We start from the raw sequence: 17,481 nt of genomic DNA on the forward strand, positions 1-17,481 counted from the left end.
GGATCGGGATAGTAGAAAGGGAGCAGGGGGTGAACATGGGATGACTCAGGCATAGGGAGGGAGCAGGACCAGTAGGATTTCCCTGCCTGGGAGGGCAAAAGAGGGACCTTGGAGGCTGGGATGGGGGCAGAGGGGAGAGGGGGAGGGGAAACCAAAGAATGATGATGCAAATGAGAAGAGAGAGATGAATGAGATGCAGAATGATGTGATGCAGAAACATTAGAAAAAAGAGACACACCCGATGAGAAGACATCACCCTTAGCAGCTCTGGAGCGCGTTAGAGGAGGAGAAGGAGGCTAAATAGGAGTTTTTCTTCGCCTCTTCTGAACTAGTGCAGGAGGCGCTTCTACCATATCCAAAGTCTTGATCTGTTCAACCATTTGGGTCTCTGCAGCAAGAGGAGGAGGCTGTTCAGTAGGGGGGTCTTGCTCCATATCTTGAGTGTCTTGTTTTTGTTTCCTTAGAAGGGGGCATGCCCTGTGAAGATGAATCACCTAATGAAATCTTTTGTAGCGATAGGGGATGCCTTCATAGTCAAGCACCTGTTTGTGAGAAAAGGATCTCCACTGAATCATGATATGTTCCTGAATACCTCCTCTAGTGTCCAAATGAACAAGAATTCTTGCATAAGTTATCATGCCAGTAGTCTGGTAGGATTTATCGTACTCCATGAAAGTGCCCAAGGAATTCCCAATTCTTTTGAAGATGTCCTTAGACCAGTATTGCAATGGCAGGCCTAGAAGCCTGATCCAGACAGGGCCAACTCCAATTTGCTCAGTCTCAGGGTCAGAAAGAGGTGTCCAGTGCTTAAGGAGCACTGGAGCATGTTCAAAGTGCCAAAAAGATGAGAGGACCCAACTTGTGTGGTTGGCTCTTGCAAATCGCAACGAAAACCATCCCTGTACAAGGGTTTGGACAAAGGGGATGTCCACCAGGTGCTGACCCCAAATTTCCGAAGCCCATGTCTTCAAACGGGCAACCGAATAACTTCTACCTCTGATTCTATCCACCAAAACCCTGTCAGCATAGTCCATCGTGTCCCCCCACTGGATATCCTCTTCAAGTCGAAGGATGACATCTGCGGCCCTAGACTTAAAGCACTTTTGTTTTTCAAGGGTCGGGTTGTTGGGATATTAGGGTTTGTAGAAAACCTCGCTGCTTCTGGAGCCTTGGAGGAGGGGCTAGCGTTTGAGGGAAGATTAGGGATGGCCTCAGAAAGAGGGGGAATAGAGGAGAAACTCCCCAAGGGAATAGGACGAGCGGAGGACGGGATGGGATCGACATTTGTGGGAGAAACAGAAGGGGCTTCTGTCGAAGGCAGAGTCGAGAGGGCCGACGGCATAGAAGACGGGCCCACTAGATCAGGGGATGAGGTGATACAATTAGAGAGAAAACCCAGGGAAGTCGGGGATGGCATGGAGTAGGGCGGTTCCTCCGACAGCACAACGGTAGTATGAGCAGGTACAGATAGCTGAGGAAAAACATCAAAATTACCAGAAAACCCTTCACTGAAATTTAACATACCTTCAGAGGTGGCATACGTGGATTGCCAGATGGAGCCTTCCTCTAGCGAATCCTCTGAATAATCAACAGCGTCAATGTCCATGCCGACAGCTGCACTAGGAAAAGAGCTAAACACCTCAAACAAGCTGGCTGACGGGAAACTAGCACCGACAGCAAAGGAAACAGTAACTGTAGAAGCGCAAACCCCAAGGAGCAGGGTCTGGTGCAAGGTGAGGGTAACTGGAAATAATCTCCGGGAGAAAGTAGAACAAAGAGCACCCTGTGAGCGTAATCCTCCACAGTGTAAACGAAATAAGGTAAAACTCTAGGTTCGTAAAAGTGAGGCGGTAAAAAGGAGGAGGGCGGGTTCCGAGGTGCTGACAGGGGTAGTTGCAGGTCAGGTGATTGACGGCTGTAGTACCCTGTATCCTTTAGCCATTCCGTTCAGTTGTTCTCCATTACGGTCGTTCCGTTCAGAAACCCTCCCTCATGGCTTGTTTCATATCTACATACAAAAAAATCAAATCCAAATAAATGTCACTTTTATCAAAATAACTCTATATATATTTTATATTTAAATTAGTTTATTAACAAAAGATTTAATAAAATTTGCTAATACAAAATTTAATATATTGTTTCAAATTTATTATATAAATTCCTAAATATAAGGAATGAATTTAGTCATTGATAAAAAATGATTAAAATTAGTAACATTTGTTTTAACAATATTTTTTTTTAATATAAAAACAAATATGCACAAAAAATAACATCATCAAATAAAATTTTCCAAATATTTGAATTGAAAATATTTTATTATAAAAAATTGCTTTTCTTTTCACATTTTATTAACTAATAGCTAATAAACAAGTTAATTTTTTTTTTAAAGATAGTCGTCACAGACCCTCTCCCGGTTTTTGCCATATGTAATGAGGCTAATTGAGATTCCTTTTGTAGTGCAATATGAGGGGCTCTTACATTATATAACCATTTATATTAATATATATTTATATCATGTTATATATATAATTTTCAATTATTATTATTATTGAGAATAAGTTTACATGATTAAAACAACAATTAAGTTTTACAAATAATAATACTTATCTAAATTAATAATAATTCGATCCTAATTTCCACAAATTCAAAAGTTGAACGATTTTGTTGAAAAGACAATAAAATATATTATGGGTTTCCAAGGATTTTTGCATAATCGTACAACACTGTACTCTGTATAGCCTCTGGACTAGCATAATTCCATGGATACTTCAAATCACCTGCACCAATTAGGCACAACCTTTCCGTTTCTGAAAAATACTCAAAATTTGCTTCCATGACAAGGTAGCAGGTGCATGTGCAACAACAATCTTGTTTCTTTCTTTCTATAGACAATCCCCAAGATGCACAATCACACACTCATCACCTTTTGTCCTGTTTGTAGTAATTTTTGATAGATTCTCTTGCTAGTCATTAAGCATCCCACTCATACAGTGTTGGTTTGATTACTGCATCCCAATAACTATGCCAAAATATAATTAAGTAGAAAATGCCATTTCGTTTGTAGAAAAAAATTCCTGTGGTTGTCTTACTAAAAGAAGACACAATCTTTGAAGAGGTCACGCAATGGTCGTACTATGGTATGACCATATGTGGACTCCTATATCCCTACATCATTCAATTGAATTTTGAGGACTTGAGGAGGAAAGCTACCACCAACCCAAATCAATTATTACCTTCTCTTGCACTTTTAATGGCAGAGGTGAAAGGTTTGAAGGGGAATTTGAGGGGATCCATAGGGGTATCCAAGTCCATTTCCTACTAGAGAGTCCCTCTGAAAGTTTCTCATATTCCTCTGATTCTGGTTCAAAATTCCTTGAAAAGCAGTAAATCTTGAAAAAAAAATCTTAAAATGAAAAGTGGTAAATCTCTTTAAAAAATCTCATATTCCTCTAATTCTGGTTCAAATTTCCTTGCTTCCTCCATGTAGAATCTAGAATAGCGAAGTGTCATAGAATATAGCCAAGTGTCATAGAATCACCTATACTTTGAAAATTATAATGTGAGAGAAGCATCATAAATTTTGAAATCTTAAAAAACAATGAAAAGTTGTAAATCTTGAAAACAAATCTTAAAATGAAAAGTGGTAAATCTCTTAAAAAAAAATTCTCATATTCCTCAGATTCTGGTTCAAAATTCCTTGCTTCCTTTGTGTAGAATCCAGAATAGCCAAGTGCCATAGAATACATAATAGCCAAGTGAGAGAAGCATCATAAATTTTGAAATCTTGAAAAACATTTCTTAAAATGAAAAGCGCTAAATCTCTTAAAAATAATTTCTCATATTCCTCTGATTCTAGTTCAAAATTCCTTGCTTCCTCTGTGTAGAATCCATAATAACCCATAGCCCTAGAATCACCTGTAATTTGAAAATTATAAAGTGAGAGATGCATCATAAATTTTGAAATCTTAAAAACAGTGAAAAACTGTAAATCTTGAAAAAAAATAATTAAATTGAAAAGTCGTAAATCTCTTTAAAAAAATTCTCATATTCCTCCAAGTCTGGTTCAAACTTCCTTGATTCAGAATAGGCAAGTGTTTTGAAAATTATAAAGTGAGAGAAGCATCATAAGTTTTGAAATCTTAAAAAACCTTAAAAAGTTGTAAATCTTGGAAAAAAAATGGAGATGAAAGTTTTTGAAAAAGATAAATATTTAAAATTTTAAAAATATTACTAATTTTATGAATCATTTTTCAAAAACTAGTAATATTTGGTTTTAATAAATTAATTTAAATATTATTTTTCAAATACTAGCCATTACATATTAATATTTTAATAAATTAATAAACTAATATTATTATTTAAATATTATTTTTGAAGAACTAGTAATATTTGGTTTTAATAAATTAATTTAAATATTATTTTTCAAAAACTAGCTATTTAATATAGCCGTTACCTATTAATATTTTAATAAATTAATAAAATAATATCATTATTTAAATATTTTTTTCAAAAACTAGCCGTTTAATATAGGGGTTACATATTATTATTTTAATAAATTAATATAATATCATTATTTAAATATTATTTTTCAAGAACTAGTAATATTTGGTTTTAATAAATTAATTTAAATATTATTTTTCAAAAAATAGCCGTTTAATATAGCCGTTACTTAATAATATTTGTTTTTAATATATTAATAATTTAATATTATAATTTAAACATTATTGTTCAAATATAGTCGTTACTTAGAATTATGTCTCTACATTGCTCTCTATTTAAGCCTTTGCCATGGTCTGGCTCTTCATATGGTCCTGATGATGAACCACATTTGTTGGTTCGAAACACGTTGCAAAAAATTCTCTCATATGATTTCTATGAACCACATTTGTTGGTTCAAAACACGTCGGCCAAAAAATTCTCTCATGTGATTCCTACTGAACGATTTTGTTTAATTTATGAATTATGTTTCTACATATTTGTGGATAGAAAAATATATTATTAATATTATATAAAATTATTAATAAATTTCTAAAACATAAAAAGAAAGAAAGAAAGAGTATCAAAATTAAATGTAAAATCTCAATAAATGGAAATGGAAAGTGATAGTTTTCTTAAAAGTGAAAAAAGATAGTATTTAAAATATTTCTAATTTTATGAATTATGTTTCTAAATGTTTGTGCATAGAAAAATATATTATTAATATGAGTTAGAAATTTTAATTTTTTTTCTCTAATTAATAATCAACCCATGATTTACCCTTAATTTTATTTGATAAATATTTAAAATTTTAAAAATATTACTAATTTTATGAATTATGTTTCTAAATATTTGTGGATAGAAAAATATATTATTAATATTATATAAAATATTATATTATTAATAAATTTACATACAAAGAAAGAAAGAAAGAGTATCAAAATTAAATGTAAAATCTCAATAAATGGAAAAGGAAAGCGGTAGTTTTTTTTATAAGAACATTTTTTTTTTTTTTAAAGTTTGTTAGAATTCTAATTCTTTTTTCATATAATTTTATAACTTAAATTGATTTTATTTATTATATAAATAAATTTTAACTTAATTCAAAAATAATATTAATTATTAATTAAAATTCTTTTTAATTCATGGTCAAAGCTTAATTATTTATTTTAGTTTTTAGTCAAACTAGTCATTATTTTCTAATGGCTAGTTAGCTGCTCTCATCATCTATTTATTTCATTGCCTAGATCTGATTCCTCATCTTGTCGTGAAGATGAACTACACTGGTTGGTTGGTTCCAAATGCATCGACAAGATTATATTTTATGCTATTTTTACCGAAAGATGTTGTTATAATTAATATGGATCAGAGAAGTGGTAGTTTTCTTAAACGTGAAAAAAGATAATATTTAAAATATTTCTAATTTTATGAATTATGTTTCTAAATGTTTGTGCATAGAAAAATATATTATTAATATTAGATGAGTTAGAAATTTTAAATTTTTTCCTCTAATTAATAATCAACCCATGATTTACCCTTCTTTAAATATTAATTTTATTTTTAATATGTAATATAGTTTTATGTCATTTCAGCACCATTCATGTTTAAGGTAGGTAAACCATATTATTAAAAAAATTCACCTATACCCAAATTAGATAATTAAAAATTTCCATGTCATATTAGGTACCTGTATCTCTTTTTAATTTTAAAAGATTTTGATTGGATTACATATTATGACATGGAAATTCAATGTTAAGTTTTTAAAATCAAATTTCCTCTAATGAAAATAAAATATCAATAACTCACAATTTTGATTAATTTCAGTTCATTTATAATTACAATACAATTTTGAATTAAATAGTTAAAATAAAAATACATCCAAATTAAAATCACAACTGAAATTATATCAAAAACACTCTCAAAATAAATAAATAAAAAAGCACTTTACAAAGTTGTCACAAATCTTAGTAAATTGAAAATGATACTTTTGAATGGAATGGTTGAAAACACAATAGCTAGATTTACATTAAAGTTGGACCCAAAATAACAAAACAATAAAAGCCCTTGCAACACAAATATGCCAATAACTTTGCAATTTTGAGAGATTTTAAATCTCATAATTTCAGTGTATCTTTTGCTATATATATAATCACCCCAGAAGAAGTGAACTCACCCACACCTGCAAATCCAATATCCTCAAGATGAATTATTTGTGTCTTCAACCCTCACAAATAGGTTTTTAGACGTGAATGTGAATAATAATAAATTAAAATATATGAACCAATGAAGAATTAAAAGAATCAAACCAATAGATACCAATCACATTTAACAAACACAGTGCTAAAGCTTCTTTCCTCTCCAAACATTTTAGTGGAATATATAAAAACTAATTGAAATTAAGGAAAAATGTTGATGAATGGGTTCATGGGTAAACAACAAAAGTTCAAGGCCATGTTACACCCCATCAAAACTGCTATCTAGATTATTGTAACATGATTGAAAATAATATTAATCCCCGCATTCAAATGGTGTGCTTAGATATATATTCATCCAAGTAGATGGAAAACCGAGATTTCTAGGTTTGTATACCTATTTCTTTAGCAGTTCAGCCATTTCTATCTGTTTTTTAGACAAAAATATCCATTAATGATCAGTACATAGATTTTATGAAAATAAAAAAACCAATTTCCTAAAGAAAGAAGTACATCCTATGGATATTTATATCAATTATAGCCTTGTCCACAATACCTATTTTTTTTTGTAATTCCTTGTTCTCTTCTTTGAGTTATGTTCTTCCGCTTCCAATTCAATAGTATATGCTTGCAAACATGGAAAAGTTTTAAAATATTAATATTCCTAGATAAAAATCTAGCGGCAAATACCAGCTTTGTCAAATTGAGGGTTCTATTAGAATGTTTTCCCAAAACATACTTGGGTCGTTAAAATAGAGATAAGCATCACAAAACTTATATCAATTAGTAAAACACAACAGTTATAGAAAAATCCTTTCATAATGCTTCTCCAAAAATAGTTTATCGATCAGAACCGACATTCTTACAAAATAAGACAAACAGATTGCTATGCTCAATTAAGAGATCAAGGAAAGTTTACTTACCTTAAGTTTAGAAGGGTTGACCTTTGAGGAAAAGCTGACAAGACTTATTCAAAACCAAGCACATGAGGTATCTTACCTTCATTACAAGGTTTGGCATAATGTTACCCTCTAACTCAGTTAAGACCTTTCAGACAAGCACACAACCAGAACCCTCTTTCCTACAACTTTGTTTCTTCCTTCTGGAGTGTCTGGGTGACCAAGAATACCATTAGGAGGGTTGGGATAATCTTACCTTCTACCTTAGGTAAGACATAGATGATTGGGCAGGAAGACCCCTCTCTCCTACAACTTTGTTGCATCCTTTTTGGAGCACCCCAGGTCACCAGGACAATTATGAGAAAAATCAAAGGCAAACAAACCATGATATCAAATATTTGTATGCCGCAAGCATGGACCTCCCAACCCATAGTAAAAATATGAGGACCTAAGAAGCACAGAGTGAACCATTAGTTTCACGATCTCAAAATCCAACCAAAAATAGGCAGGTCACTTGTGCATGCAGTCCATTAGAAATGGCTTATACTTTACTCTTCAATCCTAATATCTTCACTAATACATAGGTAGGTACCTTAATCTAGAGAATGGATCTTAACATAGACTTATATGTAGTTAAAAGTACATTGTATAAACTGTAATGTTGGAGGCTTTTGATTGATCCAACAAATAAAAATCTAAAACGTTAAGGAAAAAATTACTCTTTCATGATCCTAAGATTTATTTACTCTATCATGAACCTAAGATTAAAACAAATGACACAAACGTTATTTTTACCCCTAATGTATGTAAAGCACAAAATATCATTTTTTAGTACACTTTTAATTTTTTTTTTATGAAGAATGACATAGTTCAGATTTCTATAGAAGATTTAGCTTCTAAAAAATTCAAAATTTGACAGATGAAAACTATGCTTCTCATTTTACCAACATAGATACTCAATTGCAATGAATCATAGATTAACCTACAATGTACGCACAATTTTTGAATACTTGTCTCACAGGAAAAATTGTAAAATACATGACAAGAGAGCTTGCGCATGGACACAATTTCAAAAAATATAAACAATCACCTGGAACAAGTGTAGGATAGTTTTTTCATGAACCAAAAAAAATCCAGTACTGAGATTCTGGAAACTCCTCGCACATAACAAATAATAGAAAATAAGAAAATAAATATAATTCTTAACTTATCTTTTAGGAAATAATAAGGTTTGTAATTGAGTTTGAGTTTGAGTTAGGATTGTAATCTAATGCACTGAAAAAATACAAGAGCGAGTTTCAAGGGCAGGTTATGGTACCAAAGCCAACAATTTGGGCCAAGACAGATCAATTTCAAGATCAAAGACTGAATGCAGGCCTCACGTAGATCAGGCCGATACTCTCTAACTTGTATAGTAAGGTGAAATCACTGGTACAGAAAAGGCTAGTTTTTTATATTAGTACTTTTGGATTACATGATTTGGTCTCATGTCAAGAAGTATGAAAAAGGTCTCAAACAATGGCAACATAATCTTAACTGTGTGTACTCTTGAGCATGCATCTAGGGTAATGTTTATTGATGAAAATGGGGCAAGTTTAAGATGAAACTAGCAAGAATGTTGCTATGCAATATTGCATGCTAAAGCATTGTACAGAGACATGTCCACTCATTCATTTTACAATCCATACATATCATAAACATATAATAATCAAAATGTTTTATTGATCATTTTACCTAGAAACGCAGTAGAAAGTGAAGCACTAGCTAAATGTCATGGAGGACACCTTGTATACAATACTTGCATACCCTCGACACAAAGGTTCAAGGAAGCAAAGTAAAAATACCTAATATAGCCATGATGATCCTTTAATTTTGGTGGCTCCTTTTGCACTAATGGTGAAGAAAAACATCATCAACATCTAAAACCTAGCTCAAGGTGGAAGAGAATAATACCTACTCTTGCTACTAGGTATTTGGCATCACCAAGATCATGTTATACTACTTAGTCTTGCTTTGTTAAACTAGAGAATAATTGTTAGGTTGGTGCCATATGATGAGAAGCCCCATATTCACATACCACACATTCCTAAAAATTGTGTTGATATATAGGCAAGATACCATTGATAAATCCTTCTCAAACTTGGCAGAAAACTTATCCAACTAAGTTTCTATAGATGTTACTACCTAGTTTTTTTGTTTCTTGCATTTACCCTTCTTCTAATCTAGATTCTAGACATTGTGATGCATAATGACCATGCTTATGAGGAATGAAGCACTTATTTTTACTCAAGTCATTCATTGACTATGAGGTTGACTCCTCACTTTTTCCCTTACCCTTGCTAGTTCCTTTACCTTTTCCCTTATTTGTCTAACCAAATAGAACAATGTTCTCATCAATGCCCTTCTTGCTAGCTTTCAACTCCATCCAAGTCTTCCTCTTGGATACAATCATCATGCATATTTTCAATGTGAGGAAGGTTCTCATGATCAGAAACACCTTTGACGAATTCTTCCCATGAAGCTAGGAATCCATTCAGTGCCATGTTCACTTGCTTTAAATCTACAACCTTCTCCACAACTATTACAAGTTGACCATGAACTTGTGTTCCCTGCATAAGGTAACTATTGACTAAGTCTGATTAGGTCATCTCTATGGATCTAAGATTGTTTCACAATATCACCTTCCTATTTATGTTCTCACTCTGCTAGAAGCCCACTAGGGCATAAAACATATCCTTTATTGTTTTCTTCTCGTATATAGAGGGATCAAATGATCCTTTACAACATCCATGATCATCCACTTGGACTTAACTTTCGTCCTCGTGTGCACTTCCAACCACTGCAGATCTATAGGTGAAGGCATGATATCCTAGATATCATTCTTTTAATAAGAGCATAACCCTTAGTTTCTATAACAAAAAAAATGAGGCACCATCAAGTCTATCCTTGAATATGAAGCTAGCTAACACCATCTTTGAGATCCAATAGGCAAACACCTAGATCTAAAATTAGTCCATCAAAGAAATATGGAAACCATCTAACTACTGGTCCATCCTTCTGACAATTTCTTAACCACTATAAATGCTGGAGAAATTCAATTAGAACAAGGAGGGTTGCTGGGAAGCAAATCCCTACCTTGAGTGCAAAACATACAAGGAAAGCATATGTTCAACTTAAGTTGGCTAAGCTTGATGACATTGTGTATGCGGGTGATAGATGCAGTGTTTTAAGTTTCTGATGTTTTGGATTCATTGTGTGGCATATTTTTACCCTCCACCTCAAGGAAGGATGTGTGTTAGTGACATATTTTATGCATCATATAGATCTAGTGCACTATTACACAATGATACACCAACGCATGAAGAGTTGATGGATCACCTCTATGCCCAACTGGGTTGCAGAATGCAGCTTGCTTCTCTCAGTGCAACTGCAAATAAGGAAGTCTAATGGAAGATATATTGGAGCAAATAACTACACTATTAATAGAGTAAGAGTGAACAAAAAACAACAAACACAAGCAAGAAGAAAACCATGACAAACTGAACTTGGGATTCATGATTCAGAACTGGATCCAACATACTATGGGATCCATGTGTATGATGGTCACTTGGAGGAATTGAGCTCTTGACTGGTCATTAGAAAATCAAAATCCACCTCACACAAATGAAAGATCACACAATCTAGCTTAACTTATCAGAGAATCCTGGATGAACCCAAGCCTTGAGGTATCCCTATGTAACATTGGCAATGGCTAATGTGGTTGTAGAATGAAGAATAATACCTGGAGGAATATTAAGCCTGACTTCTAAAGTGTAGTCACATACACAAGGAGAGAAGACTACTGCATGCCTGACAAGAGTGAGGCCCTCTCTGAACTGCCAATACAAGGGAGGACCTACTATATATACTGCTAGTGCCATGGCTAACAGTACTAGCAGTAACTTCAACAAAACTCGAGTACAAGATATGGGTGTCGGTTGTGCCATATCTAATGATTTGGGTGATCAAATTTTTCTCTCAAACACTCATTTTGAGATTGATCTCTGCCAATATGTCTTTGAGATCAGTCTGATCCAATTGAAGTGATATATCAGATCCATATCTGAATTTTAAATAGGTTAGGTGATTCCCAGCTAAACCAAGAGGTAAGACTTCACCCCAAGGCCCTATTTTATCTCCTCAAAACATTGTCAAGGACCTAAACTAGCTTAGAGTATGAATGTTTAGTATTTATTGATATTCAAGATGAAAAGAAAAAGGTGTTTTATCATTTCAGCTGCTACTATATCTTATGTTAACATGAATGGTTTAATGATAGAAATTTTAGTTCCTGAATGAGAGGGTGGGCATGAAAACTACGGAGGCCAAGTAAAAGAGTGATGGAGTAAGAAATATTGAGTAGAAGAAATCAATAGGCTTACAAAAGTTTTTAAAGTGAGATAACCTACCAAAGAGGAATTAGGCAAAGAGGGAGGTGGTTGAGGCCATGGTGATACCAAATGGCATAGAAAGCAAACTTTAACATGAGAAGAAATGGTAGTAGTAATATTAAGGCATTCGGTGAGGGGAGCAACAGAGCATTATGAATTGGTGAAATCTCAAGGCCAGTTACTTAAAATTGCTTCCAAGCAATATCAAGAAGTGGAGGACACTAGCATACTACTTGACACAAACAAGGCAAGAAGTCAAAAATTGGTAAAAATGATCTAGATGATAAATGCAAATAAGGTCAATCATCAATGAGTAGAGGGCTATGAGTAGGATTTTTTCCAGCTGGTATAGAGGGATCCCATCCATGGGACAAAGCCCTAATGGTCCTGGCCAAGAATGGAGGGGGTAGTGAAGTAAAGGCCATGAGAAAGTCAATTTAGTTGGCCAATTATCCAATTGATATTTGAATGTGGATCATGAGGAGAACAATAAGTAAACAATGCAAAAGTAAAAAAAATAGGTGTTTAGACTATGTATGTCCAGTTTTGCTGTCAATTTCTACCATCTGGTAGACTGAAACGAGTTTCAACTCATGCATATCTGCCACAGATCATTGGTAATATTAGTAATATTAGGAGAAGAAAATATCGTATATTTGCAGTCCCACATCATATATTCATATTTCCAAGTCCTCAGTGTAACATTCCCTCGTGTCATGTGACTTAGCTCCATGGGAATCAGAGCATGGACCTGCACAATGTGCCAGATTACAGGCCACATCCTAGTAATTGTGGCACCAACTGATTGACCCAACCACTAAGGATCTTGTCATAAAGGACTAATTTATATTATTATGAAAAATTGTCTATACAAATAAACTCAGTCCTTTATAAATAGATTTAAGAGGTGGGTTTGCATTCTTAGGCTAATGGTTAGTCTCTAGGAGCTTTGATCATTGACAACAATGTAGTCACAATACTTTTTAAGCTTTGATCCATAGAAAAAATAGAATCATATAGCAACATTGAATGCACATGTGCACAACAATAGCGAAATCAGGGATCAAATACAATAGGATGTCAATTTTAGCAGGCTTCCTTTTTCATTTATGTGTAAGAAATATATATCCTGAGAAAGATAAGAACCATATTTGTATTCTTGAGTTTTGAACTTGAAAATGGTTTTTTTGCAAACTTCAAAGTAAAATCAACAAACTCATTCTAAGAGAAATGTCATAACACCAACTTAAAATTACAAAAATCAGTGAGGAACAATATTATTTAATGAATAATTGCCTCATAGAGATTTATAATTTCTTAACAGTAAAGAAACTTTACAGATTTCATATTTGAGTAACCAATAAGAAGCCCACTAGAATGGCATCAACTTCTATTACTATACGCTACCGAACCATACATGTGGATCCATCTCTATAGGTTTGGCATCTGCAAAATTCTAAACAAACCCATTAGCATGGATATTTGAGGCTCTGTGAGGTTTCAATAAGCACATAGGTATGGATTTTTTTATTTATATTAGATGGATTAATGCATAATTTTCGTAAGAATTCATACACAAAGTTGTGCAATATTCAAAGCACAATCATCAAACTCCTAAAAGAAGCTCCATAACATTGACTTAGAACAATAGAGTCAGTGAGAAACAAGACTATGTACTGAGTATAATTTCTTGACGCAAAACAACTCCACAGCTTTAGCATTCAAGTAACCAAGAGCAAGCCCACTCGAATAGAAACATGTTCTAAATGGCTACCCAACCATACATGCCTATCAATATTTATAGCTTAGCTATCTGGGCATTTCTAAAAAAACCAAATAGTATGATATCAAGTTCTATGAGACTCTTTTTTCACAAAACAATCACCTAGGGAATATTCCCCACATTTTGTGGATGAAATCCATAGTAAACCCATCAGTGTAGACTGTTACACCTCACCCTCCCAGACCCAGCCAAGGATATTTGTACCTGCCACCACCTACCACTGGAACCATTGAACCTCACCAAAGAAATTGAACCTAGGTCTGCAGTGAAAATCACAGTACTTAAGCTAGCTGAGCTACCTTTTGTGGCTCCAAGTTCTACCAAGTTTTGCTAAGAATGGATTTATTTGTTTCTATTAGACAAGTTAATATACAATATTCCTAAGGTTCGTACACATTGTTTTGAGATCTTCAAGCACAATGAGCAATCTTGTTCTGAAGAGCAATGTCATAGCACCAATTTAAAAGCACAAAGGACGAGAGGAACAAGATTTTTTTAATGAATAATTGCCTCATATAAAGATATAATTTCATAACATATTGAGGTGAAATAGTTTCACTATTTTCACATTCAAGCGAGCATGAACAAGCTCACTAGGTTGGCATCAAGTTCTAAATGATATAGAGCCATACACGTGTATCCATCTCTATAGCTTGGCAATTCTATGGAATTCTAGATGAACTAATAACATGACATCAATTTCTACAAGGTTTGTCAAGGAGGTCTTGTGTGGTCAGTGAAAGCAGCATGCTGTTAATGCCTCTGCCAGGAATCAAGTCTCCCGAGAAACATGATTTTCCCTTATAGACCGCTTGCCTATCCTAGTGTTTGTACTTATGTTTTCAGTTTGGGCTAGGTGCAAGTCCTAGGGAGCTTTGGAAGAATAGAGACAGATAGAACCTCAACTTTGAATCAACTGAGAAACCTTATGTTTATAACCCAGAAACCTGCAAGGCTTTTAACTCTTCAGAGAATACACTAAAAGCAATGTTATCATTGAGAGGAGATTTGCCTAAAACATTTGCAACACATTCCTATTTTGGGAAACACCCCAGAAACATTTATGGGGTATACCGTATATCATACCAATTTCATATCAGAAACATTTTCAGTATGGAAACAGGGGTTGGGGAAAGTTTCTAGTAACATAATTGCCAACATAAAGAATTTTGCTACATTGAATTGCTATATATTAACTAATTCCCAACATAAGATCCTTTTTAAGAAAATAGTTGTCTGCACTTAGATATTTACATCCATAGTCAGTAAGTTTATGATTATAATTATAAGTTTCCATCTAGATGACCTTGAAAGAAACTATTAAAACATAAACTAGTTTCCTTTGTGAATTGCAATACTTGTGAATTGCTTACAAACCATATGTTGAAAATAAGGAAAATAGGGTTAATGATTACAGTTTGATCATATGCATCAATGCCTTTGCTGTCAAGAAGTAAGAGATTGTACTCAGTTCCATCTAGAGCAATCCTCTTCAGTGGAGCACTCCACATCCAAAGGCCCTTTGTACATGGTCGATGTGTGGATGCAACCTGAAAGCCACTGCTCCTTCCAAGAAGTTGTCAAAGATATGAACATAAATAACATTGTGAGATTTTAACATGATAGATTAGAATGAGATAAAATGTTTAATTCAATCTAAAGAGAAACATTTGTTTATTGCAAGTATTCAAAGCCAGGAAAGGTTCCCTAGAAACTGTTACTGAGGCTTATCACTTCATACACAACAAGATAATATTTAAATCTACTAGTCAATCATCTGATTGAAAGAAGACATGGAAAATTAATAACAAAATATTATAGTTGATGATATCAAGTTAATCAAGACTGCCTAAAAGGATATTTGCATTGTGACCCACAAACATGCAAGTTTCAGTGCTCATGATAAATAATAATGCACAATAAAAGGACAAAATTCCATCTGTTGACATCCCTCAATTGTGCAATATCCCACTCCTCTAAATTTTCTATCATCTTAATCATACTATATGCCACTGGCAAATTTGTGGTTCTGATTTCAATATTTTTGTCTTATTAGGAAATGCCATAGAGTTCCATCATGTAACTTTATGATATCCATGAAAACCATTGCCAACTTCACATCATTAATTAAGAATCCTATTTCTCCATCCAATATAATATAGTTCAAGTCAACTTCAATTGTAGAAACCTTGCTTGGGTCCTCTTGATATTTATCCATAAACGTAGAAATATATTTCTTCTTACAACGTTTGTCACATAGTCATATGTTATTCCTTTTAAAATAACAAGTTCTAACACCTGAGATTCGACCATCTTAATGGTATATTATGGCTTGCATATTCAGTCAACAATCATCTCAAATCATTTTGACCATCTTCGCCCAACGTCAGATGACCTGGAAAAGTTCGAACTAATCCTTCTCAATCTATCTTTTCCATTTCTTAGAAACACATGTTTCAAAAATAGCATTCATGGTGGTACTGCTTAGAATACCACCAACTTTTGTTCTCTGAAACCCTTGATCACCTTCTAGAATAAATAACTTTTTATAACATTTCTCTATCCTTTGTGTCTGAGTTCCAAAAAAATCTTTCCAAGGCTCTTTTCTAAGAGCCATGGGGACACCTCCACAAAGAAGTCTCTCTTATTCTTCTTTCCAAGCACATGACTTTGCACATGAGCCCTGAGCAGAATTAGCTACAGAATCACCCACTATGCTATCATTTGTGGATGCATCCTAGATTGGATCACTCCACATCATAGAACTCTTCCTATGAATCCTATAAAGAGACAATATTTCCATATTTTAATAGCCTGGGCTCCCACAAAGAAAGACTTTTTCTTCCACTCTTGGGTTCCTTATTAATGACTTAAGCAATTTTCATCTTCCTAACATGGAAACTCAGATTCTATTCTATGGCATCTAGAGATGGTCTTATTTGTGACCATGTTTTAGTTTTATGGTTTTGCATGTCCTACTTCACATCATCTATTTTTGATAGCTTGTCAAGAGAAATTCTCTCCATGCTAGTAGTAGCATTAGGACTTGTATCATAAAGTGATTAAACAAATGATTGCAACTTTCACTTGATTGTGAATTTGAGGTAGATATTTGGGCAGAATTCACATAAGTTTCTAGAAAGAAATGTCATCTTTCTGATCTCTCCTCTTATTATTCCTAGTAAATTGTTTCATATTCATGATACTGCTGCAAAAGTTGGTGGCACAGAGGGCCGAGTTCCAAAATTAATTAATTTCATAGTCGCCCACCCTCTACCCTTTATCTCAATAGTGTATTTCTCTATCCACGATTACATGATCAACTGAGAACACTTGAGCAAGAGATAAGCTACAAAAAGTCTCTCTTTAACTTGATTATTAAGCTTAGAGCATTGATAAGAGGATTTTGTCATAGGGAATATTAATGCATAATGAAAATCAACCATGTGACCTCACGATTTTAGTGTTTTGTCCACTTTGTTGCTGTCTCATGATTCATTGTGCCATCAAGGCCTTGGGAACTTAACTATCTGGTGAATACACCATTATTGATTTTTCATTCTTGATATCAATGTCATCCCTTAACAACACATCCTATGCTATGCAATTTTTGTCATTTCTTTTGTATTCTTGCATATTTTGAAATTTTTCTTCATAGTAATTATGACACATGAATAATGGCTTAATTACATCTTCTCCAT

The 17,481-nt window shown here is 33.7% G+C and overlaps 1 protein-coding gene across 1 annotated transcript; it reads right to left on the reverse strand.

Annotated features, from left to right (window-relative positions):
• Window positions 1-494: 494 nt before the first annotated feature.
• LOC149159520 (uncharacterized) lies at window positions 495-1,034 on the reverse strand. The gene has a single exon (XM_089434334.1). The coding sequence runs from the start codon at window positions 1,032-1,034 to the stop codon at window positions 495-497; it is 540 nt and encodes a 179-aa protein (XP_089290460.1).
• Between the last annotated feature and the right edge of the window lie 16,447 nt (window positions 1,035-17,481).

Source organism: Pinus tabuliformis, chromosome 5_2 (assembly GCF_031772625.1).
Source record: "Pinus tabuliformis cultivar Carrire ecotype Pingquan chromosome 5_2, CPIR1, whole genome shotgun sequence".
Classification (NCBI taxonomy): domain Eukaryota; kingdom Viridiplantae; phylum Streptophyta; class Pinopsida; order Pinales; family Pinaceae; genus Pinus; species Pinus tabuliformis.